At 41.3% G+C, this 26971-nt stretch overlaps 1 protein-coding gene across 3 annotated transcripts in view; it reads right to left on the bottom strand.

Annotated features, from left to right (window-relative positions):
• Positions 1 to 6554: 6554 nt before the first annotated feature.
• The window catches only part of stxbp5a (syntaxin binding protein 5a (tomosyn)), an 83640-nt gene continuing 63223 nt past the window's right edge, over positions 6555 to 26971 (bottom strand). The window contains exons 12-28 of one of the 3 annotated variants that reach the window (XM_058613294.1): positions 26484 to 26556; positions 26123 to 26270; positions 23128 to 23195; positions 21856 to 21896; positions 21330 to 21550; positions 19965 to 20146; positions 19438 to 19563; positions 19048 to 19199; positions 17572 to 17634; positions 16075 to 16128; positions 14297 to 14347; positions 13020 to 13301; positions 12539 to 12908; positions 11413 to 11578; positions 10421 to 10532; positions 10081 to 10301; positions 6555 to 9469 (exon numbers count right to left, since the gene is read on the bottom strand). In XM_058613294.1, coding sequence (XP_058469277.1) covers positions 9428 to 9469; positions 10081 to 10301; positions 10421 to 10532; positions 11413 to 11578; positions 12539 to 12908; positions 13020 to 13301; positions 14297 to 14347; positions 16075 to 16128; positions 17572 to 17634; positions 19048 to 19199; positions 19438 to 19563; positions 19965 to 20146; positions 21330 to 21550; positions 21856 to 21896; positions 23128 to 23195; positions 26123 to 26270; positions 26484 to 26556 — 2372 coding nt within the window. In that variant the 3' untranslated portion in view covers positions 6555 to 9427. The remainder of the gene's footprint in view (positions 9470 to 10080; positions 10302 to 10420; positions 10533 to 11412; positions 11579 to 12538; positions 12909 to 13019; positions 13302 to 14296; positions 14348 to 16074; positions 16129 to 17571; positions 17635 to 19047; positions 19200 to 19437; positions 19564 to 19964; positions 20147 to 21329; positions 21551 to 21855; positions 21897 to 23127; positions 23196 to 26122; positions 26271 to 26483; positions 26557 to 26971) is intronic. The other 2 variants (XM_058613295.1, XM_058613296.1) reach the window with 2 other exon arrangements.

Here is a 26971-nt window from a genome sequence, read left to right on the forward strand (position 1 = left end):
TGTGAGTTAATTGAATATCCCTCCCAGAAATCTGTCTCTGTTGCAAATGTTCTCTATATGGTCATTTATCAAAGAAAAACTGAGTATAAATGGCTATGCATGCTCCTGGATTTGGCCATCATTAAAGATGTGTGCTGCGGGAGCTCACACAAGGTGAAGGCTCTTAAAACCCCCATTGTTCCCTGCTGGGAAATTACAGGCATTTACAGTCTGGACAGATGAGTGCTGTGTCTAAAGAGAAATGATAACCCATTTCTTCCTAAGACATTGGGACCTGTGTGGCCTAGATAAGGATCATGGGTATTTATTGCTCCCACAAGAACCCTTGGAGAGAGCCTTTAGCTTATGTGTCTCCCAGGCATATTGAACAAATATTTGAGAAGGAGTCGATGTGTTACGCTACACGTCTCTGTCGACGCATTTAACCACTTTTACTACAAAATGGTGCACAGTGGTACAGGTGAGCTGCTGCGTGGCAACATACAAGGTTCTTCCACATGCTATCCTCATTAATATGGACAGTCTTTTAATGCCGCAAAGGAAATATAAACAGATACCTTGCTGAGTTTGTAAATTATTGATGAGATGCAACAACTAGTATGATTAAATATACATTATCAAAGACAGTGCAACCTTGAAAATGTACTTGATACCTTGATTTGTGATTGTAACCAGGTTCAGGACACATTAAAATGGTTACCACATAGTCCCGACTTGTTGGGAGTGTTTGATAAGGACATTTTAAAACGCATATTCCATGCTAGTTGGAGAATTTGTTTTTCCGCACATTAACCTACACCAAGCCATAACATAATGTTAAAACAATAATTAAAAGGAGGCAATAAAAATTAATTACATACATGATTAAAAAGAAACTGCAAGTTTCTTGAATACCATTACGGGTTAATGATGGAACATCTTAGTGGAACTATCTCATGCAGTCAAATTATCCTGCATGCACTCGCTTTCAAACCAGCCATTAAATTTTTATTTATTCCATGCTAAAACATGGCATTCTTAGCTTCTAAAGGGGGACCATTTCAGTAACATAAAATATTGAATAATTTTAAAGCCAAATCAATTCCTTGCTCAAAAGGGCCGGTGTGTCAGGCACATGTTTCTAAAAGTGCTGTTTCTTTCTTTTTCTTTCATAAATAAAATATCATGTTGCCATTAGAGAGGCACTTGTGCCCAATGGGACAAATGCATCAAATCATTCATCTTCATTTAATGCTAAAATTAACACACAGTGAATTAATTTCAATATAATAGGCCACAATAGTACAGCTATGCAAATTGTTCTTAACTGGACTATACAGCTCTCAATCACAGTGGAGGGTTTAGTCTATTTGAGGATGATTAGATATGGGTTTTGTAATTTGATAAATAATATATTATGCAGTGTAATAGACCATAATGTGACATCAACATTCACAGAGGTGACAATATCATAGGAAGACAGGGAAAAGTCCTCTATTTTGAGTAATGGCTCACAGAGCCAGAGAAATGAAACTCTTCTTCAGTGCCTGTTGTAATTACACACACATTTGTGCACGCACACAACTTTAATTTGTGTTTATTAGTGCTGTGGTGTTTCAGAACCACATATTACAACATAGCCTACTGAAATTGGTTGCACAGGCTGTGGGTTTGGATGGCAGCCATTTTGTTTTGGTATGTATTCCATGACAGTATTTTGCATGCATGACCATTCATTCTGTGCAGAACATCTGAAAGATAGCACATGTACTTAGTTTTTAATCTTACTCTTGTTTTTGTGTGGATAAAAAGTTATCATGCAATATTATAGTTTGCCCATCAAAAGGCAGACTAGAGAACATATGAACAACTTGGGCCGAGCAGGTAGCTCTACCATTACAGACACCTCTTACAGACCATCCACACGGGTGTCAAGGAACTTTATATGCTCAGAGCACATTATATCAAGGACACTCATTGATATAATGCATTGTGCGTTCCTTGCCCTATTATAAACGAATCAAAATTCTAATCCTACAACCAAGTCTTCTCTCAAAAAGCAGTCATGGGTCCCCATGGGTCACAGTATATTCACTAAGCAGTCCCCACCAGAATAAAAAAAGCCAAACATACAAATGGAGAAAGATAAAACCAGTAAAGACAATGTTTCAATGCCAATTCCAATTAATGTTTCTTAAGTTGACAGACTGAAGCAAATTATCCTCCTCACACATTTTATTATTATGTGTTAGATGTCAACAGAGTAACAGTTAAACCAAAAACAAACATATGCATTTAACTTAGCTTTGATTAAAAATAAAGAATCAAGACAGACATGATTTTACAGCAGAAACTGATAAATGGGTCAAATCAAACAGGGAGGAGAGTCAATTATTTGCTGACAGAACTAGAGATAAGAATGTCCATTGCTCCTGCCTATATATTTCCAAGTTGGATCCTCCCTAAAGTATTGTATTACCATTAGAAGCTACCTCTATGTAGCAAATAATTCAATTCCAAGCTTTAATTCTTATAAAAATGTGAGGCATGGCCCATTTCCTGTCAGATACTACAGGCAGTACACTGTACAAAGGGAACTCACCAGAAGTGATGATTGCATTATTTGATCACAATCATCCCCGACTAAAATGTCTGGCAGCTTTTATTTTCTTGCATGTACCCCCTGTGTCGTGGGATAAGGAAAATTCTGCCATTATCTGCATGATATCATCTGACGATGCTTCCTCTGCCCCCACTTTTGCTAGGTGGCCAAGATGGCAAACCCTTGAGGTGAATTGGTATTTTTTACAGTACTAACAGCACACTGCATGATACCTTTAGTGTGAACAAATGCACTCAAAATAGCAAGTGTGTGAGATAGTGTGCAAACTGAGACAGCAAGATATAAAAAGGGAAATCGAATGACCTTTAAATGAGACTCATCTAGACTAGTCATTATTATGCATGACAGTGTTCATAGACACCTTAAATTACATGAGAATGTCGTCTGCTTGTGGGTTAGGGTTAGCTACAAAGCTCAGTCTAACTAATGCAGGGAGAAAAACCAGAAACATTAAGTTCAACTGGCAAACACACAGTCCATAATTGCACAAAAACATTGTGGAGCACAATAAAAGCCTGACAGAGGAGGCTGGGAGTCAGGTTGAGAATTTAGTTGACACACAGCAGCCTTTACTTAAAAAATATCACTTGGAGTGAAATAACTTGGTTCAAAAAGGGTAACTAAGCTCATTTGCAGTGTTCCCATGTTACAGGTTAATTATGATGCAAGACTGGACTGTGTGCAAGACAGCAGTCATGTTTACATGACTATAAAGTCAATACAAATGCAATATTGTTCCACTAACAAGAAAACAGGAACTCGAAATGGCAGCAAAACTCCCAGGGGAAACATACTGCAAAACCCAGTTCAGCATAAACCAACTCATATTTCTTATTTTTGACCACTATGTCTATGCAAATTAGCCAACAAAAACTATAAAAGTCGACTCGCAGTAATTCTATTAAACAGAACAAGGTTTAACAACCTTATTTTTTACAGAAAACTGTACAGCAGCTAAGCTAGCACAAACATAGCTAGGTAGCTATTAGCTAACGCTTACCTTGGCGTTGTGAATGTGAAGACATCGTCCACAGAGTAAATTGAAGGTCCAATAACAAACTCCATCTTAGTTGAACATTTCCAAGTTAGTGAACTGACAAAAACAAAAACTACAGCAGTGATTGCTGAGTTAACAGGTGCGAATTCGCACAGGTGTATCTAATTTAGTTGGTGGTGGTCATGGCAAGGTTCCAACATCAAGGTTCAGCGAGAAGCTGCTGTTAATAGCAGCCATTTAAACCAGAGCGCTGCCCTGAACTTTGTTCACCTTAATAGAACGCGAACTACATAAATTACGCATGCGCCTTTCTTACCGGAACTTTCCTGGTAAAGAACCGTCAAAGCGTTCTTCCAAAATAAAAGCTCTCATAATATCAACTTTTGTTATGTGTATTATTAGTGATATTATTAGAATTAGTCTTGCTGGATTTTGTCTATTAAACTTTCATACACTCTTAAACGTGATGAGTCTACTAGCAAATAAAACAAGACATCTAATCTTAAGAGTAACTGGAAAATGTAACGCTAACAACAAAACAGCTGCTGCCATAAACCTGGATTGCTTTTGATGTTTGGTGTGAAAAATCAGCTTTATTCAATGAGAAACTAGACATAACAACGTGTGTTTTGTAAAACAACCACAGACACCACATGACTCGCTATATGGTCTGTATTTTTAAAGGGTATGTATGATGATTTTAAACAGCAGCAGCTTAAAAAACAAAAACAAACACTGTGTGATGTGACCTTAGCCTCTCTCTTTCTCTGAGAACCCCTTCCTGTGAAGCCTTTGACCTTCCCTGCACAAGATAGTCCAGCTCCAATTAGTGTTGGTGCGAACATGACACCTGGGTGGACATGCTGATTTTCACCCCTTTTTCCCACTGAGTTGTCTTTCAGAGCGCCTAAATACTGTAACCACACTGTCAACACTTTTTATTTTTATACACCCATATAATAGGTGTGGCAGACAATGCATTTGTTTTGGACAGAGATGGCATCACCGAGCAGCAGTGAATGTAACCTTTAAATATAGTGATTATAGGGATGGTTTACATCAAGCTAAAAAGTGACGTGGCCAGCTCATTCTTCTCGTGTCGCGCCGGTTCTTGTCATGCTGCCATGGCTCAGGTCGTGTTTCCAGTCACCACAGCAACCGTGACACTGACGTGTCATTTGCTGTGCAATGTGCTCAGCTCTGGGTTATCCACCTTATATATCTGTGTGTTCGCTAACAAGGTCAGTAGTTCACACAGTACACATCAACAAACATTTGTCCCTCGTGGCCTTGTCTTCGTGACTTCAGTCAAATTGAGCAAATCAACATGATGCTTTTTCCACTCACCTAACCTTCCCCTGTCTTCCTCTTCCGCATCAACCCTTAACTCACCCCGGAGCCTTACAGAAGTTCATATATATATATATATACTGTATATATATATATATATATATATATATATATACACAGGGACGTAAACTCTATTAATCTTATGACAAAAGAAAGTGTAAGGGAAGGAGGAGGGAAATCTTAATAATTCACTGTTCACTGCATTATTTTTCTTTCTTTTATTTCTCTGTGTTTTTTCACTAAATTGAATATGTACGTAAGACTTTTGCAGATAAATCCAATTTGCAAATCGCAGCACGAGATATTTAACACTCTTTTATTTGTAAGAGAAGGAAATACACGGCTGCCTGAAAATGTGTCTATTATTCAGAGTCACAGACCAGATGATATTTTTGCAGATGGTTCAAAAACAACGCAATCAATTTAGAGATTAAGTGAATATTTGCTTTTAGTTAAATGGATCATAAACCAGATAGAGAAATGGCTCTGCTTTATCCTTCTTTCCAGCAGCTTATATTATTTGGAAAAGGGGTTTGATTGTTTCCTTATATTCCTTAAATAAAGTTAAGAAATAAGAAAAAAAAAACTCTATTTCATCCTTTAAATTTATGGCTGTGTCTGGTTTTGAATTTTTTCACTGATCATTTCACACGGAATTCCACCGATAAGTCACCAGGCATGAGTCACACATGAGGTCAGGAAGCATTAAGTGAAAATGTTCGGTTTCACTAAATCTTTTTTATGCGGGAAATTGTCATCCAAGATGGATTTAATCACCATAAATCCCTGCAAAGTATGCACAGGGTGAATCTGCTCACCTCCGTAGGAAGCTTGACTGAGATTAGGTCAATTGTATTCCTGATTCAAGGGGGTTTGTTGTTTAAGGTAGTGAGACAGTTGGGTGGTAAAATGCTGAAAAAAACACGATGGTGTGGAAGATAATCACTGGGTTTCTCGTGGCGTTTACCAAATGTGCGATCCATATACTGCAATTCAAGTATAAAAATAAAGCAGCCATGAACAAAACAAACCTTATTTCTGGAAAAAAGTGACCCTCAAGAGCTACAGTTAACAGTTTGTCACCTGTCCATTCAGTGAAACCAGAGAGCACAGTTTAAAGTCACTTAGTGGGATCAATAGAGGATTGTGTAGCTCTAGGAAAAGTAAAATCCGGCTGACTGTAAGCTCACAAAGAAAGGCATTACACTGACCATTTGAGAGTAAATATAATTTACCTTAAACTGACAAGATCAGCTCAGGTTGTCAATGTCTGCTTAATCTGTGAATTTTAATAGTCACAACACCGTGTTAGGTCATCTATGCTGACTCACAGACCATTACATTGTTCTTTGTTGACCACACTGTGTTTTGTCTGCTCTAAATCAAATGCACAGATGCGATTGTAAATGTCTGCTGCCATCTAGTGGACATCAGCAAATATGACAGTTTACCCATTTACGGCCTTATTTTTATGAAAAGCATTTAAGTTGGAACAAAAACGGCTGCAATACACCATCACGCCATTTATCTTCTATAATCCCCCCATAGAAACTTGCTTTCCATTCATATGAAAACTAAACAGTAGAGATTAGTAAGGACAGAACATTTACATTTTCCACTTTTATTTTCCATTGCACAGTAATCTCTATCTACAGAATTTCTAAATTTTGTGGCAGCAGATAAAGTCATAAACATCCATGTGAAAGTTGCATAAAACTGTACAAGAAAAATTGGCTACAATGAGAAAAATACTGCAACTCACTGATAACAGTTGAATCCAGGACAGAAGACAGCATTATGGCAGATTGACAGGACTCCCTCTTGTTGTTTTGAGTGTGTGGATCGTATTGTATTGGGCAAGAGTACCACGCAATGCAGTGTACGGACGAGAAACGAATCACCCACGCATGAAAAACAAGAATAACACTGGAAAGGAAAAGAAAAACAACAGAAACACGTAACAGTTGGGTCGGAGGGAAAGACTCTGTATGGGTTTTCAAGGATGACCTCTAGATAAACCTAGCTAATTTTCCTGAATAATTGTTTTGCCTCTTTTTCTCCATGTGTTAAAAGACAGCTCTATCTACCAACATTCACACGACGACGGTTACTAAACACAAAAGGCCGTGAAACTGAAGGAGGACTCGTCAGAAGAAAAGAGAGGTCAAAATTAAAGGGGAGCCGAAGCAGTGAAAATTAAACCAGAATTCAGAGGTCATCAGAGGTCATCATCTAATACAAACTATACTATTGTTCCTTTTTTTGTTTTTTTTTTTGTTTTGAAATCATCATTGGTGGCTTCAGTCAGTGTAACAGACACACAAATGGACACAACTGACTGCTGACCGGAGGGAGACTAGGACACCAACATCAATTATTTAACAACCAAAATATCTCTTTAAATAAATGTGCTTAATTCACATGAACACAACCCTAACACAGACGGACAGAAACGCACACATTCACACATTATGCACATACGCACGCACGCACACACACACACGGATGAACACTATAAACATTGTTGTGTCTGAGCTGTCATGGAATGGTTCAGGTTCTTGTGTCGAAAAATCAGCCTTGTCAAACCAACAGTTAGGCCACTTTAAAACATTAAACATTTGTCCCCAAGTCTTATATTTTTTATGATATAGCGTTATACAATATTACAATAAATGGCTGAGTTCCATTGCAACTTGCTCCGTTTCTTGAATCCTGAAGGGGGCGACGAAATGATAGTATTCCTACAGTGGGTCAGCACTCCATCGGTGAAGCCATGCGGAGTTACACACAGTATGTCTGGTGCGACGCACTCGCAGTGTGGCGGGCCAAATGAAAGTGCGATGGAAAAGCTAAAGCAACTCTTTGGCGTCAGAAAAAATATGGCCTCTCTCCTCTTATGTTGCACCTGCAACCGTGACATTTACTTTCCAGTTGGTCTTAGATTGTCAAACTATTTACTTATATACAAATAAAGGTTAAAAGCCTGGCAGACACAGAGAGTCACACCACGTCTGAGCTTCACTGCAAACATGGAGGATGCATGTGGAAATAAGATGTCGATGAGGGTGAACATTTCTGACACCAAACACAACTGTCCCCTGCGCCTCAATAAATAAATATTAACAAAGAGATCACACACACACACACACACACACAACTGAAAGTGAAATTATGTCTCACACGGATCACACGTCCATGTTTCTCTATTGTCCTGCATATATGAATACATACAAAATAGGATCTCTGCTCGGGTGTATTTTTTCATCACCAGAATCCAGAATTTGAAAACAAACAAATCTGGCAACACTCACACAGACCAAGCCAAACCGTGGACGCTCATGACGCTCTTTAGAGGGTGAGTTGACATCAGGTCGTTCGAATCCTCAGGTGAATGATAAATGTCACGTAAATGTAAATGTAAAGGTTTATATCTACTTGCCATGTCAGTGAAAACTAAAATGACATATATGCCTTTTATATCCTTGCCCTCCCTTTAGATTCCAGCCCTTTTCATTAGGAGAAATTAATCTGAAATAGACAAAAGCCACAAAAACTGGGTTTTTTTTCTTCCAACAAATCAAATATCATCCACTTTCACAACGATAGAAAAATAAAAGATTTTCCAATAATACACATGGAGCAAAAAACCCAACAGATAACAAATAGAAATGGACGGACACAGACACACACACACACATACATACGCACTGTTGGAAACGTTATGAACGGTTGTAAGACAGAGGAGAGTCTAGAGGTTGAGTGAGATGATGAGATAATCCAGTGTACATCAGAATAAGTTGCTTTTATCCCTGCAACACTCTGCATAGAGGAGGCGTCGCTGTCGTAGCACTTCCTGTGGATCTCCGTTGCCGCCTCCTTCGGCCTCCCATCCCGCTCCGGTCTCCTCGATGAGTTGTCCCCCGTTCTTTTGTACTTGGAAGTGGATACAGCATTGCACATTTATTAGATTTATGTATATATAATGATGTATTTCAATTCTTTTTCCTCCTTTCTTTTCTTTTTTTTACACATTTAGGATTTTTTTTTATAGTTTTCTTTAGGTCTTTTTTTGTCCTTTTTCAGTCGTGTTTGCCGCTTTGAATACTGTGCCCACCACAGGCTCCGAGTGGAGGAGAATGGTGAAGGATGCTTTTGGCAAATGAGAGTGAAGTATCTCCAGGTGCGTGCCTTCAGAGGAGAGGCAGACAAGAACATAAAAAAAAGACACCATTTATCCGACCCCTCTGAGGGTGTCCTTCTCCTCCGTCTTCCCCCTTAGTTCCACCTTAAGACTGAGGTAAGAACAGTAATCATCATTGTGCTGGGGAAGAAAATCCCAAGTGTCTCAGAGAAGAAGGTTTGGAAGGATGGGCGTGTGGACAGACAGAACAGGTGGAGAGAGGGTCACGGTGAGTCCAAAATGAGCCGATGGAAGGTGAAAGCCTTGTCCATGGAGCTCTGCTCCTGTCTGCCACTAATCAGAACTGGTACCATTTTTTGTCCTTGCACTTCAGCATCATCTGAAAACAGAGGAGATAGATTACGAGGACGAACAGCACAACTAGTTCAGTGATTAAAAGGCATCAAAGTATCTCAAAATTATGCATTTTTCCTTTCATTTTGACTCATTCGGACACTCAATTTGTATTTATTTATGTAGTAGTTCACTATCAGCACGTACTGCATCTAATCTCTGAACAGTCTCATACTGCCCTCTAGTGGGTTGATATTGTAAGTGAGTAATATTTCCTTTTATACCTTTACTTTTTAATAAAACATTTAATAAAAACAGTCTGCAATTAATCAAATTCTGTGCCCAATGAGACTAAAACCTCTTCATGTTTTTAAACAAAGACTGCAAAACGATCATTTTTTTCACATTAAAATCACGAGTGAAACTGTAATTACTGAAACGCAAATACCCCTATAATATTAGCATATTGCATAGCTAAAGCATCATTCAATAGTGACCTATTTCAAAAAAACACGCCTTGAGCCTTCATTTTTTCCTCTTCTGTATATTATGAGTGTGTGCACGAGCAGCTCCGGAGCCATTGCTGTGACATGTGGACACAGACAGGCTGCTCTCTCTGCTCGTGTCGACCTTGTCAGCATTTTTTTTTTCTGTTACCTCATGGGCGTGTTTGGAGAAGGAATCCGCGCTGGCCATCATGCCAGCTGTCCTCTCCTCCAGCTCGCCCAGCTTCTGGCCTCTCTCATCCAGTGCTATTCGGGCACGTGCCAGGTCTCCAACCACACCAGACGCTGCCCCCTTCATGCCCTCGATGCCACCCGGGCCTGGGATGTGCTGAGCCAGGCTTCGAGATGCCTTTCCAGATGCGATCTCTCCAACTGAGCCGAGGGTGAGAGAGGAGGGGAAAAACAAGAGAAGATGTGTGTGAATACATTTTTTACTGCAGCACATGACTGCACATCTGCTGTATGTCGGGGCATGACTGGGTTTGACATACATAGCTCCTCTCTGTCCAGTGACTGTGCTCCACCTCCAAAAAGACCTTTGAAGAACCCTCTGTTTGGTGCCTCTGGTGTTTCTACTGGTGTAAAGAGTTCTCCGAGCATCTCCTGAAACATCAAAACACCAACACATTACTCTTTTTTTTCAATAATATACATATATACATGCTTATATACCAAAAGAGTATACTAGTATACCGCACACAGTTCAGTTTGTTTTACTATGACTATTGACTATGTTAAAAACCTACACACTGAATACAGAGGCTATAAGAACAATGCAATATAAAGTGTCTTATATCCCTTTTTTTCAACACAACCTACAGGCAATCTGACAAAATGATTATTATTTGTAATTTTCACCAACTATATTAACAGTTTTAAATCGGATTCAATTTGTGAAATTTGGAAATATATCAAAGTTCACTTGGCTCGTTTTTATGAACAAAATTAAAAGAGAAACAGTCTATTTAAGTACTCCCGTTTTTTTGTTTTTTAAAAAAAATATATAAAATGAATCCTAACTTTGACTCAACAACACATAGGAAGACAAAAAAAAACATTTTTTAAAGCCTGAAGATGTGACCTATAAACACACACCCCCAGAATATCCACATAAGGAGTTGTGTATTTTTCGCCTGGCAATTTACCAAGGGTGCACCTTAGGGTGGGTTAACATCAAGTTATAATAAGTTATTTCTGTATAGATTTTTTTATTTAGACATTTATTTATGCATATTTTATTGCAAAGCACATATCATTCCGTAATCAAAACACTTTTATTTTGAAATTTGTGATATCATTTATAACATAACTGTCAGCTCTTATCTCCCACCCCCACAAAACAGTTACTTTTTAACACTTAACCCGGCCCCCTTACTAACAGACTAGATGCTCAGTGGCCCCCAGGACCCCTGTTCTAAGGTTAGTATACATGTAGATGGGTACACATGGAATCCATATACTGTATATTGTGGGTTTCACTGACTTGTAGGTTTTCACAGGTGTCCTGGCTGTATGTGATCCTCTGGACCTCCGTCGGGGAGCAGAGGTACATGGCCTGACCTAGGTTTGTGAAACAAAATGTCCTGGCTATCCGCATGTCCGTCAAAGGCAGGTAGTTTACATCCATAAGCGGTCTCAGTCCTGGTAAACTAGAGAGAGGGGGTGGGGGGTGGGGGGGACACAGAAATACATATAAGTCAGTCATCTCAAAATAAGATTGTATTCGGAATCTTTCAGCCCCCAGAATCAGGAATGACATTGTTCGTGCAGCCTGTGGAGACAAACACACTCATTCAGCATACATAACCAGACTTGGCAAACATTTGGAAAGACTGAGCTTTCTCTGTGTGTCTACTTTGCAGAAGTGAAGGTTAATGAGGTTGCGGGGCAGATTTGTACACAACTCTCCAGGCGCTACTATTCGACAAACAACAACGTTTAAGCTGAGATCGTGATGAAGCATTGAGGGTTGAGTTTAGTGTGATTTGCTGGCTTAGTCAAAATTATTTTCACTAAACTAGAACTTACATTTCCCTCCTCTACAATACAGACAATAATAAATGTTTGAATTAATGACACATAACTAGGAGAGTGTAAGGCTGTGGTGTGAAGTTTCATAATGAAGAACATCTTCAAATAAATTTCTTTAAGTGCAGTATTTCTTTCTTCAGCCTAATTCAATTCTCCAATGTCCTTGTGCGTGCCGACATTTGTACAAATATTGATATTCTTGCCAGAAATCATGTCTAAATACACAATCTCACGTTTAATCCTAATACCATACATGTTATAACACTGACACTTTTGCATTGAACCCATCTTTATATTTTATTTTATTATAGCAGTGAACACATGTGGGAGCAATGAGGGTTGGGTACCTCGATTACCTGCAGTGTTTGACTCTTAAAAGAAAGAATTATGATTGAAACATCATCTCCAAACTAACACTGCACTCTAAACACAGCGTGCAGATTAAAGGTCACACTTGGACGTCTAATTAAACCCAATAACATGCGCTGAACTTATTCAAACTGACTTTGATTGATACATTTTAATAATAACCTCCTATTTCGTGCCGGAGCTTTGATGCAGACTGACGTGTTTCTCACCTGAGGGTCATGATGTGACCGTTGGCACAGAAACAAGCCACGCACATGCCTTGGCTCATCTGCACCACATCTGCTCGTAAGATGAACGAGGTCTCTGTGATGCTGTGTTTGTAGATGCAGTTCTGGGAGGGGAGGGCGATGACTTTGGCCTGTTTCTCCGAACACACCACGGCGTACTGGCTCTCGTTGAGGTCCTGCGACGTGGAAGGGGACACGGAGACGGGCCGGCGCTTTCGCACCTTCTCTCTTTCTTCGCCGTCTGCCGAGATATTGGGCTCGTACCAAGACTCGAAGGTGGGGGGCAGCTGGGACCCTGTGGAGTCCAGGACAGCCATTCGCATAATGCTGCCCTTCAGTCGTACCAACATGCCTGGAGAATGGGTGGAAAAAAAAAAAGATTGTTACTGACGTTTGAATTTCAACTCAGTGGCTTTAACTCTTACCCTCATATATCTTTTCCTCCCATGATCCCATTACCCACCCGTAGGTGAAATGATGACTGGCTGCAATTGCCGTTGCTCCCCCGCAGGTGGCAATGTAAGCGCCAGAGCGAGCACAGTTCCCAGGGAGGTGCCCACATACAGGCATTGCGTCAAAGTGCTGTCCCCCTTACGGGCGAAGGTCTCGCAGAAGTGGAAGGAGCTGATGGCCTCGCGGGCTTCCTTATCGATGCTGGTGACGCTGGAGGAGCGAGAGCGGCTAAAGGAGTTGTCCCGGTGGTCTAATGGGTTGGCACCCCGCGGCGGGCATACAGACAGGAGGACAGTAAGGAGAAAACAAGAGAGGTAAAGCACCTGCACAGAGATGGCAGCACAAGACAGACGAGACGAATATGGACACTGTGCTCCACGGACAAAGACGGTCATAATCATTAGTTCACAGTAATGTCAACACTTTAAAAGACTAATGAGTTTGGGTTGACATTTTAGAGCAGACTCCAGACCTACTACCTGAGTAACAGCTGTATTTGTCAAAGACTGATACTGACAATAGTGATCCAGGAAAAAGGGGACACATAGGTTTACATTCGTAACAGTTTGGAGTTCGTATAGTTTTAGGACAGCTGGGTCTGATGATTCTAAGGGAAGCGTCACCTAAAACTAAATTGATGGCCAAATAATCCAGGACAAACACTGTGTTCCATTCCATACAAATAGATGAATTAGGGGAAAGAGTGCTTGGATTACAGGTGTATACCTCCGAGTCTATTAAACAAGTATACGGGTAAATGATGTGGCACTTGCACCTTTTAATAAGACACCTTACAAATCAAATGGTCCATCTATGGTGAGGTAGAAGTTGCACAACCCTCGGGAAGGGAAGTGTGTGTCGTTCTGTGGCGAGCCCAATTCTTAACTTGGGAATTGTTAAAGTAACCCATAGACAGAGAAAGAAAAGCCATGAAGAACATTGACGAGAAAAAGATAAAGCTGCAAAAGTTACAGGAAGCTTTACAGTGAGATGGAGTGCGCAAAATTTAGCATTTAGCACCGCTGACCTCGACTAAGACCCCCACCAAGGTCAAAAAAGTGGGAGTCCAACACAGAGAATTTCACATCACATTTATCCCAAGCATCAAGAGATCAGATCAGTGCTACCTTCGTCGCATGCAAACTTAGATAAACATCTGCAGAGCTTGCCAATTTTGAGGCTAAAAACCAGATCAAACTGGACTGAATGAAATGTGATGAGAGTCCGGTTGGAGTGAGGAAGTTATGCTGCATACAAATTGTTTGGAGACACAAAGTCAGGGCTTACCCAAGTCTGGCTTTAGCTCAGTAGGCAAGCTTAATTTCCGTGACATCTTTGCTGGAAAAAAGAGAACATCCCTCTTTACAAACACACGTCGAGGCTGACACACGATGCCATGCAAAGCTAGATAACTGGCACTGGGGCAGGATTGTGCACAGGGGCTTAAATACATGAAAACGACAAAAAAAGGCTGTGGCCTGGGGGAAGTCTTTCATTCAGTACACAAGAGCCAGAAATGTTTGACACAGCAGAGGACACTGACTGCATAAAGAAGGACAACCCTGTATTTAACAGAAGGCATGCTGTGACAGACAAAACAAAGGAGGTGACCTCTGGCTGCACAACGCCCTGGAGGGAAAGGACTCGTAAAGAGACGCCAAAAAACTGCACAGCCAAACGGGGACCTCATTCCACAGGTGCATGCACCAAGAACAAGAAGGTAACAGGAAACAGAAAGTTTTGAACGGGAAATGGAAGAAGACAGTGGAAAAGATGCGTATTATGATAATTGCTGATTATTGTAAGCTAACTAAACTCATCATTATCCCGAATCTTGTCGAGGGAAAACTGATGTACACTTATAACTCTCACTATCCCATTTCTAAATGTCGGTGTACATGCTTATTTTTCACACAAGACAAAAATGAATTGGGATTTTATAGTGTGGAATAATGTGGACCATTATTTTCTTGGTTTTACTGGTATGGATGAGCATTTGACATCATTTTTCTCCGTCTGTGGGTCTTCGCCACATGTCATAAAACATCACAGCGGATAAAAAAAGAAATCCACAGAAATGTCATTCTCATTTTTGAATCGTTCCTATTATAGATTATGTTGGTGTAAGTCTTGAAATTAAAAAATGTGCTTCAGGCGAGGGCCTTACTTTATGGAAGTCAACCACCTTGAGCCGCCATGTTCCTACAGCAGCTAGAGTGCGTGTGTTTCACGTTACGAAGCAGAAGCTTTAATATGCAACGGAAGAAGAATCACATGGTCTCTGATACGTGGCGGCCACAGACGTTCCCTGATGCACTTGAGAAAGGGAGCGGAGGAGTCGTCTGTGTTCACTACAGTTCACAGTCTCGCCACTGGATGTCACTAATGCCTACAAACTGGAAACATTTTATGTAAATAATTACAAAATAATTGGCTTCAGTCTTTTGTTTCATCTAATTTAGACACATAGTCAATGTGGCTTGAAAGTGAAAGAGTTTTTAAGAGTGGATAAATAATGATCGGTTTCGTCAACACACACTGGAGAGAGACAAAGACACAGTTGGACAGATGAGTTACTTCCCGCTCTGAGTTGTCAGACATCGGACTGTATTGTTCTGTGCTGTGAACAATCATCGGGACAGATACCAGACGCAAGCACACGTACAATCTGACACTTCGTGCTTCATACATGTACTGTATGGCATGCAGTATGTGTAGAAGGCAGTTAAGGAGGGGGGGGGGTATAGACAGCTGTGGTCCCCCGCTCTGCTTCTAGTTCAGCTTCTGTTCCGGAAGCGTTCAGTTCAGTTCAGCAATGATTGTTGGTCTATAAACACAGTGAGAACCAAAACTCAAACACTGGCACAGAAGCTAAAAGAAGCTGGTGTGTTTCTTCCAATATACGGGTGACTATGACACGGACGACAGAGACAGTCTCTCTATGACAAAGACAAAAAGTAAAAAAAAAAAAAAAGAGAGAAAGAAAGAAACGGGGGGAGGGACATATCTGGAGCATGAAGTCCTGCCCTCCACAGCCTCTCATGGAAATCTTTGGCCAATCTTACCTCCTCTACCTCCTCCATTGTAGAACTGCTGTAGATTGCTGTTTGACGTCAACACTTAAGGGGTGTAAGGGGGGGGAAAGTAAAGTACAGTAAATGTGCAGTTAGAAACACCCTTTTGGTTTGTTACTGCTCACAGGCTATCGCTTCGGTCCAAGTTTAGACTTGAATACTTTCTCCGACATAAGAGCTTTATTCTAAACAAATAAAAAAAAACATCAAACCTAATCGAGGCTCTAACCTATTGGAATAGGACACCTAAGAGTTTGAAACTTTGGTCAGGATAAGATACTAAGCAAAGGTTCTTACAAAAAAAAGTTTACATTATATGTAAAACCCCAAAAAAATCAAAACAAAAGAGAAGAAAAAAATGGTCTATTAACTCACACAGACATAGCTGATAAAGAAAAATGACTTCTGTCCATCATACGGTTTTGTCCCGAATGTCTAAGAAATGGTAAAATTGCACAAAAAGAAGATGACACTGTTTTCTCTTCCATCATCAGCTTTTACTTACCACTTAGCCAGAGACTAAGTGAATTTTTAAGGCAGACATTGTTTGCAGGTAGGCGCCTTATCCCTCTCTGCCTGATGAATAATGCAAGAGTGGACAGATGCATGAGACCAGAGTGTAGCGGTACGAGACACGGGGACTGGGGACTTCATACCTGGAAACAGTGGCATATCTCCAGACTTTGAGATTTGTTCTCTGCCTGACCTTTTTATTATTTCCAGCGTGCTACTGCCAAGTTATGCCTAATGAGATGGATCTGGGCTTTTCTCCTCAAGCACCTTCAGCTGAAACACTAATGATGTATATTAGGAGGGAGACGAGTAAAAAGAGCAACAGAGCATCTTGCTGCTAAAAAACTATGCCCATTCTACTCCGTCATCAAAGGGAGAAATATTTGGGTATGTAACGTCGTAAGTGACATAACAGCTAACAATAAAAATGCTTTTTTTCCCACCCGACAGTTGCAGCCTAATTTGTTGTCATCGCATCTCGTCATATTTACGGCACTGAAAACCGTAATAGAATAACGTTTAACTCGGCTACTATTCACATCACATGCAAGTGATATACTTAAACTGTTACACGGCTGCAATTATGCATTTAAAACCCCATCGTTTGAGCCTTTCTCTCGTTAACTACTACTTTGACAAATGTAAATGTGTTTTGAATTCATCCGTTACTGAGTAGGATTAAAACAAATGTATTCCTGTCCACTGAATTCAGCAACGTGGTAAAATAATGCAAACACAAATGGGGGAAAACGCACTAACAGATCCATAATTGTGTTCTTCTGAGCTCAAACGGTGCATTTCTACAGATATGCAGTGATATTGAAGCCAGAGAAACAAAAACTGAGCTACACTTTCATTTAAACCATCACAAACAGAGGCTGTTCTGAAACATTCACGATGAATTTTGAATGTGTCGTTCGCGAGGTACAGTGAAGACTGTTTCGCTGTGTTCTGTTTCAGTGAAAGACATATTACCTGAAGTGGGGGACTTGCATCGGTCTTCTGACGTCGCCGAGCCCTCGTTGATGTCGCACAGGCCTGCGGAGGAGATCACACCGTACCAACTCCAATAAATGCAAAATACGGTGAAACAAATAGTCGTCATTTCATGCTGTGTCACGTGCTACAGAACGTGCAGATTTATAGGAAACGAAGGAAATGTCAAATCTATCTTTATCCGCGATCAAAAAACCTTGTGCTGCCTATTTTTAAATCTGTTTCCTCTCTTTCTCAACTGCTTGTTTGTGCGTGAGTGTGTGTGTGTGTGTGTGCGCTTATGTGACTTTGTCCTTTGAGGCAGAAAACCAAGCACACAACAATCCCTGCAGGCGGAGAAGCACAGCTGGATGCCTGATTACTGGTTAACTCACTAAGCTCTGACAGGTGCCAGCCCACTGCTCAACACTCACTGACACCAGATGCTCTGTGTGTATTTAAATCTGCTTGTGCTTGAGTGTATGTGTGTGTGAGCGTGTAAGTTTGTGTAAGTGGAAGAAAGCATAGTTGAATATCATAAACGTCAACAAAAGAGATCCACCAGCATCCACACACTCAGCGTTCTCAGGTCATCCATCAAGTATGGCTGAAGTACAGGCAGTGCATCACCATGACACTGCGGTATCATCTACATAGCTGCACTGCCGGTGTCTAACCCATGGTGGCAGTGTTTGCATACTAAAAAAAAAAAAAGCATCCCATTATCTGTCCACGGTGCCACTGTGTGAGGCTGCAGTGGCGAGAGGAGTAAAAGGGATGGGCTGCCGTTTGGACAAGAAGTCGAGGAAAAAAAGAAATGATGTTTTTTTTAAAAATCTTGTCTCGAGTGCAACCCCCGTGAAGATCGAGATCACACCGTTTCAGATGCTTATATTTTGATTAAAATCAGACGTGGTGCAACACTGGGGCTACACAGTGATCATTGGTGATGAAATCCAGAGACAAAAGTGAGTATTAATATTAAACCTGATTGTAAAAAATAAAGAATCTCTTGGGGGGGTGTGACCTGAAATAATCAAGTTAGAAACAGGTCAGAATATATATATATATAATATGCATATAAAAATGTATATAAGTTGGACATAGCCTGCCAGCTTCAAAGGTAAAGCCCTGTAAGCAGTTAGCCATCAGGGAGCAACAAAAAGAAGTCAGTTTGAATATATTTCTTATTATGGGAAGTTTTCACTTGTTTTATAACGTCCATAAACTTAATGAATCACTTCTTTCAAGTCTTCTCTAGTAGAACATAATGTCAATTCCCTACGTTATGAAAATAGACAGTAAAGCATGGCAGATATGAGCGGACACCAGCGTGACTGACAGCTGTATCGTACCTGACTGCAAATGACGGTAAGTTTACAAAAACCGAGACACAGCGCCAATCAAATCATGAATGTCAACGGTTTACAAACCAGAAAGGTTTCACTGCTTTCTCTCTCTCTGCTTCCTCATTACCTCCGGAAGGCTGTCTTGTCTTCCTTGGCGACCGCGGCTGTCTCTGGTAGGGGTCATTGGAGCCGTAAAGCTCGACCGTCCCCAAGTTTAGCACGACCGTCTTCTGGATGTAGTCCACCACTGCCAGACCGTTACTGTTGCCAAACACCACTCTGGGGTGGGGGGACAGAGACAGACAGGGAGGGAGCAGGAGAGGGCAGAGGAACAAGAATGACACATGGAAAATGTGTTTGGAAGACCTATAGTTATTGGAAATCTTATTTCCCTGCTGCTTCAAATACCAAATTCTAAGTGTGTGAACCTTATTAATTTTGTCCTTGGTGTAAAAGACTATAAAACACTGAGACCTTTTTACAGTTTTGACTGGAATGCTGTTGCGTGTGTACTTACAAGCCACAGGAGGAGTTGAGTGCCAGACTCGTGATGGGCTGAGGAGGCTCTCCACTCACCCACACCAACTGAACCACCAAATCTACCTGGTAACCTGGAGACTGCTTCAGAGGAGTACTGCGCACTCTGAGGAGAGAACAGATCGGAGTGGACGAAGGGGTTGGAGACGGCAAGAAAAAACCCACAAAGAAGGGAGATAAGTGAGGAGGAAGGGGAGAGGGAAAACCAGGGAAAACTATTTCACACAGAGGATGACAAGGCAGGCAGCTGCATTTGTGAAGCAGCTGGGTGTTAAGGGTCTGGCATGAGTGGCTGCAAGGGAATGATGGAAAGGCTGAGGCTGAGAATGCTTCAGGCGCTGACTAAGTCTGTGCAAGAGTGCTCGAGGCAAAAGGCAAGACTCTCATGTCTATGAGTATGTGGGTGCAAGCGCTCCTGGTTCTTATGAGAGATACTGTAACCGCTCCGGTGCGTGTGTGCATGTGTGTGTGTGTGTGTGTGTGTGTGTGTGTGTGTGTTTTTCATACTTGAGGCAGGGCATGTTGCCTCCGTCAGAGTTGTTGCTGCTGGTGGAGGGGTGTGAAGGTGGGCCGCTCGTCTGAGGCGAGGCACCGGGTGTTGGAAGCGCTGCAGTCTGTTCTCCTCCTCCGCCCCCACCATCTGGAGACTCCATGTCATTCAGCTCGTACTGCATTCGCACCTCTAATAGCTGTACGAGCCAACACACACGCACACAAGTGCACAGAGAAAACAGTGACAGACAAGAAAACATGAGAGAGTTTATAAAAGGCGAGACTTGTTTGTGCACATGCAGCGTAGGCAGCCGGAGAATTAACTAAGTCCTACTTCAAGCGACTTCTCTGCAACCTCCACCTTCGCATGGCACTGGCACACGTCACCTAAACTCATGCATACTTGCTTTCTGCATTTCTGTCGGTCTCATTAGCCCAACTGACATGTGGGAGGAGAAAGCAATCAGTGGCCATCTTCAAACTCTCCCTCCCGTCTCCGTCTGTGCTGCTCTGCCTTCATTTCTGCAAGGTCACAGTCAGGTGTTTGACCTTGTCCAAAAGGAAGGCAGGAAGGATATCTACTCCTGATCCACACCCCAATCAAACCCTTGGGAGTGTTTTTCCCCTTACATACCCATTAGCAATGGCAGTCGCCCACATAAAAGGCTGATTTGAAGTCCACAGATTCACCAAACAAACCTCACAGACTCTAGGTTCAGTTTTTTTGGAAGGAGAAAAGTTTTTCGGATATTTAGGACAAACAGTACTGAACACCAGAAAATATTAAAATTCATTAACAGACCTGCAAGAAAAACACACATCACCACAAGCACTGCCCACGGACCGCACTCTTGAGTGACAAGTGATCTCTCGGAAGTTCAGAGAAACACAGCAACGACTGCCGAGCAGGGAAACATGCTGCCAAAATGATATGTAACCCTATTATATTATTATAAATTAAGCAGTTTGCTGGTTACCACTCTACTACAATGCCTGTAACTAAGCATATATATATGTATATATATATATATATATACACTCACACATGACATCGCAGGTATACGAAATTGCCCTTTGTGGCTTGTGACTGCCATCACAAGTGCTTACATCACTATCAGGGCAGATTATAATAATGGCTTAGCTTTGCTCTGTCTGTTGGCATGGCAACCATACTGCCTTGACTCGACAGTTGTTTGAGTGCATGTGTATATTGTGCATCATGTCTCACAACATCTCAAAAGACGAGGAAAGTCAGGTCTCCTCAAGAAAATATGTAGATACTGTATATTCTTGGAGAGCTAAAGAATGACTGCATATAGAAGAGAGAAAATAGATATGCAACTGTCTAAAGAAGAGACAAAAAGTTGGACCATTACCCACCTGCACCACCTCAGTAGTTACTTCCAGCTTGCTGAAGCGGTAGATGATAACGTTGGCTGACACCCCGGCCACGCAGAGCATCCGGCTCTCAGGGCACCAGGCCATAATCTGAATGGCAAAGGGGTCCTCGTCTGACACGTCCGCGTTGCCCTTGTCCTCCTTGGACCGGTTTCTGTCAAACACCTTGGCGGTTTTAAGCTTATAGAGCACCTGAAGCATTACTGGAAGGACACAGAAGGAGGCAGAGACAGTGTCAGTTGCAATCCACGGTTATCACAGAGAATCTGACTCTTAACAATATGATTCTGTGGTGATTTACATGATGATTAACAGTTGTTGTTTATACTGGCAGGGTGTGTTTGGGGGAGGAAAAAAGTATTAGCAGTTTCTTCCTTTCCTTCATTTACCCTTTCCACTTTCACTCAAGGCTGAAAATGCCCTTTATTGTCTGTTCTTTGTCGGAAGATTTCCAGACAACAACTACAATTTTGTCAAAGCCAGCATGAGGCGCCGAGAGAGAACTCACTTGCAGAGGCATCCCAGAACTTCACAGTTCCATCAGCATGCCTGTGAATTGAGAAAGAAGAAAGAAAGAAAGAAAGGGGGGAAAAGAGCAAAAAAAAACATGAGATGAATTTGAATTGTCCTGTTGTCTGCCTCACCGTTTCAAGAGACAAAAGTTCAATGTTTTCAAATTCAGAGCAGAAGAACCTCTCCAGAGAATCAATTAAAGACATTTTTTAGTTACAAAACACTGTTGTTTGACTGCACTAAAAACAAAATGTCAGGATAGTTTTATTTAGATGATTTAGATTATTACCTTTGAATAATTAGGTCAACTATATGGCCAGAATTATATGGTACTCTTTGTCTTTGCTGCATCATAGACACACAGTTCAGACTCTTTTGCAGTGACTTAAGAAATGTCCTTTTTAACTTGAAAATAATATATATATATGAAGAAAATGGTTTCCCATCTATGACCTCAAACTAGTCCAACACCCGAGCAAACATCGATATATAACTTTACTAAAGCTCCGGCAACTGAATGTGAGCACATTTCTGCAGAACACATGAATTAAAATGGCCTTAAAAGACGAGCAGAATCAGTGCCAATGATTTTAGCACATGTTTGACAATCACACAGATGTGACAAGCTCATTTGGCCCTGATAAGTTTCCTTTTGTTCATTTCAAAATGAACCGACCAAATGCGCATTAGATTCATCAGCAGGTGATCAGCATAACAGCCTCTCCACTCAGTGTCACACAAAACAACACTGTTGCACAATAACACACAGTTTGGTGTCTTTTTTTTTCTCCCTTTCTTCTCTCTTCAGTTGTTCTTGCCAAACAAGCTAAGTTGATTGGGAGAGAGAAATATTTTTTTTGTGGCAGACAGAGAGAGAGAGAGAGAGAGAGAGAGAGAGAGAGAGAGAGAGAGAGAGAGAGAAAGCTGAACAGAAGAGTGATACAGCATGTAGGAGTGAGTGAGAAGAGAGGAAGAAAGAAGAGCAAGAGCCTCTCACTGCCAAGCACATACCTCAATGTCACATCTTAAGTGCCCGCCACGTAAAAACACCTATTATGCTCGCGAAAAAAGTGTAATGCCGGATAATAAACATCAAAACGGAGCAAAATGCACACATCCTTCAGAGCGGGTGGTAATATATAACGGGTTTTAAGACGACGCTTTGCTCCTCTCTCCCTGTGTTGACCTGACAGCTCAGGAGCGATGAAAGAAACCGAGTGCCTGCAAGGTGATAATGATAATACTAATGAAATCAGTATCATCTTACCCAGTGATGATGATCTCTGGGTAGCTTTGTGTGCCTTGACCCCAGTTTCCACCACTAATAGGCCATTCCTGTATAGACGGCACACACACACACACACACACACACACACACACATTGCATTAGAGAAAATGAAAGGGTACAGGAAGGAGCACAGCGTTGTCAATAAACAGCGTGTCTACAGAAACATTGATTGTTTAGAAAGAGATGACATGATACAACTGCAAACGTGTGAGTGTGCGTGGGAAACACGGGCAGGAATCATAGATTATGCAGCCCGATGAGTGTGTGAGTCGCTGTCTGCGTGTGTGTGAGAGAGAAAGTGGTGGTGGTGGTGGTGGGGGGGACGAGGGGGTTTCTGCTTTGAACACGTTGACACACACAAAGGTCACCAGGATGACTCATGGTGATCTTTATGTGAGAATGCCCTCCTGCAGCTCGGCCAGCTCTTCGCTGTAGAAAAAAAAGCAAAGAAAAGAAGGGCGACGCGGCAGCGAGGCAGCCACTCCGGGTCAGCACATGCTGACATTTGTGACAGGATGCTAGAACAAGGTGACAGGGAAAAGAGCATGGGCATATACACATTGGCTGAGAGAGCAGGGGGTTCTGTCTTAGATGATACAGCGGTAAAGGAATGAGAGGAGAGATGAAGTGTCGGCAGGGTCCGTAATGGGACACTGATATATATATAATTTAACTCCATGGAAACACTGAGAAATACATTTTAGCACCACAAATACAAATGCACATAGTTTGGGAAGTGATATATGATTGTTGCGTGCGTGTGGCAGGATGGTTAGAGGTTTTATTGTTCTGCTTTCCAACGCAACGAGAAAGAAAATCCTATGATTAGAATCTAATCATAATGTGAAATATTATATTTTACAGTTCCAGATACCTGTGGCTTTTGTAAATGGTAAACTTGGAAAATAATATTGTTGAAATTGAAATCTCAAGAAATTTCAGGTCAATCAATATGTTTTGTAAAAATGGCTTGTGAACATCATGCATTTGTTATGGGAGGTGTGTTCAAAGACTTAGGTATTACATTTATTTTGAAAGTAAAATCCTGTCTTATACTTACTAGAATAGGGGTAGTCTTTTTGAAAAATGGTGCTTCCCAACCTCAGTTTCCCCTGAGTTGAGAAATATCTTCATTCTTTTCTTTGTTACGTGCCCGTCAGTGATACTTGGTCCTGTTAGCATAAATGTTAGCAAAGATGGCGGACACTGTTTACACTACGAGCGGGTCTAAATTAGTGTTGCAGTTTCAAGCCTCCGTGTCATCATTCCTTAAATAGAAGCACTAAATTAGGGACGAACGATATTAGCGGCGCGTTATCAGTATGAGCAGATGACTAATGACTAAAATAGTAAGCTAAATAAGCCGCTAACTCCTTGACTTCTATGCTAGCACCTCCTACGGCTATTGTTTATTTTTATGCTTATTCATATTGCACAATTAAGATATTTTATATCCACATCTGCTGCGACACGTGTATGAAAAATAGTATGTTACTTTCACTACAGAAGAGAATAAATGATTGTACTGTCGGTTCTCGGCCTAAGCAATGCCTATATAGTGCATGATTTTTGTGTCACACTTAGTTGACGTGTCTGTAACCAGGTACATGCACACTACACCTGGTGTTGAACACCAGTGAGACAAAACAAAACACAGTGGCTTCCTTTGCTGTTTATTAAATAATTTAAAAAAAACTTCCATCCGTCCATCTAAGCATCTATAGTCATGTTAGCCTTGAGGTGAATGTAACACGAGGTGTGGTCAGGACCCTTGCACTGTTGGCACACATGCTCTTGTCTTAATGCAGTGGAAAGCAAAACAATACCCTGCTCTGACGTCAGCAGCACGGGAGCTCATTGTGATTTTCACAGTGTATCATCAAGATAATAATAAGAGTTCTCTCTCTCTTATCCCTGTCAAACGCACTTTTATAATATTATTCCACAAAAAGAAATGCCCGAAATTCAAAAGGCATGGGAGATGGCTCTCTGACTGTGCCATTGCACAACACCCTCAAAACACACCAATGATTAATGAAGACTGAGCAGAATCCTTCTGAACTATATGTCTCTGCCTCAGCAAAGATTTTTCTTTTGTCCTGCTGTGTCAGCAGAGCATAAAGTGAGCAGGATTTTTAGAGAGGTGTGAGTGTGCACTTACAGCGCCGAGTCTGTTCCGAGCATGTTTGGATATGATGTATGAAAAATGATGGAGGGGTTTTTATATGTTTCTGGCCCAACCATCACTGCATTTATTTTTAGCATCTATTCCCTCGTGCTATTGGACGCCTCAACTGTATCTTGCCTCCTCGAGCGCTTGCCTTCACTGCCAAGCAGCAGCGCTGAGCCTGTATTTAATTATGGGTCAGGTCAGGTCTCATATTAACAGGTCAGATCGGGTCGAGAAATGATTCACTGATGAATAAATGACAGTGTAGTTCTATAAACACGTCGTCACTGATTCAGAACTGTCTTGTCTTCACTTATAACTTGATACAATTGTTGTATTTCTGCTCCTTTTATCTCTACTTCACCTCCCTCTTGTCCTTTTTGTCCCCCCCACCTCTCCTCTGGCCCCCATTTTTCCTTTCACCCCAACCTGTCTAGGCAGATGGCTGCACATCATTAAGTCTGGTCATGACGCATCTCTCCACTGACGACTAGTGCTTTGCTCATTGTGTGAATTGTTGCATTTGTCTTCTCAGTGTGTGTACAGCGCCTTGAGATAGTGTATGCTGTGATTTGGCACTATGCAAATCAAATTGAATTGATTTGAATTGAAAATATGTCAACAGGAGAGCACAATTCTGCATCTATGAAGAAAAATCAATGGACAAATAAATGGGTGGGTTTAAATAAAATAAATAATACTTTTCACTTTAATTAACGGCTAACTGCAATGCAAACATTATCTCTCTCCATTTCAGTTTCGCTTAAGAGAAAGGCGGGTGCAGCAGGTTTTCTTTTACGCTACCTTTTTGCTGTAGCCCTGTCGTTTCTGCCGCGAGCCAACAGAGTAAAGTGCAGGTATGAGGTCCACAGGGCAGTCGGCAAAGTACTCACAGCAGGTCACAGGAGACTCGTGGATGGTCAGAGGGTACGGGTTTTCGAATATGGGATAGCTGTAATCAAGAGAGCACAGCAGACAAGCCGCTGCCCAATTAGTCTGTCTGCCCAACATCACTGCTTTAATATCATTCAACACCACATGACACACAAAAAAGTACAAGATTTATGAGCGTTATGTTAAGTCGTTCTGTAATTAAGCGAACAGCGGACCAATAAGGCGTTTGATATTCATGATATTTCAAGTTATTACATTTGGAGTCACTCACCCATTTTGTGCAAGGTCGATCACCACTAAATCCTTTTCCAGAAGGACGACAACAGCATAAGGTTCCTGAAAATCTGCACGCACACGCACACACACACACACACACAAAAAGACGGGCCCCACTTTAAGTGCATTATGAATGAACTTCCCTGAAATCTGCAAACCACAGGGGAGGAAAATTTCAGACTTTAAATAGCAACTCATACGGGTGTGCCCTGAGGATGTGAGGGGCAGGAACACAATATCTATGTGGAATTCTAATTGTGGAGGATATGGTTAAAAAATTGTGTTGTGTCAGCCTGGCTCAGGATTAGAATTTAATTTGTCCCACAAAGATAAATCTCCCTTATAACAGATTAGATTTTGAACGTACTGTATGTGATAAATGTGAGAGCATCACTGAGTTGCAGATTTCACCAAGTTGCAGAAGTTTGCAGTGTCATCTTCCCCCAGCATTAAGGCGACGGTCAGATTTGATGGTTTACATTC

This window comes from Solea solea, chromosome 17, assembly GCF_958295425.1.
Source record: "Solea solea chromosome 17, fSolSol10.1, whole genome shotgun sequence".
NCBI classification, from domain to species: Eukaryota; Metazoa; Chordata; class Actinopteri; order Pleuronectiformes; family Soleidae; genus Solea; species Solea solea.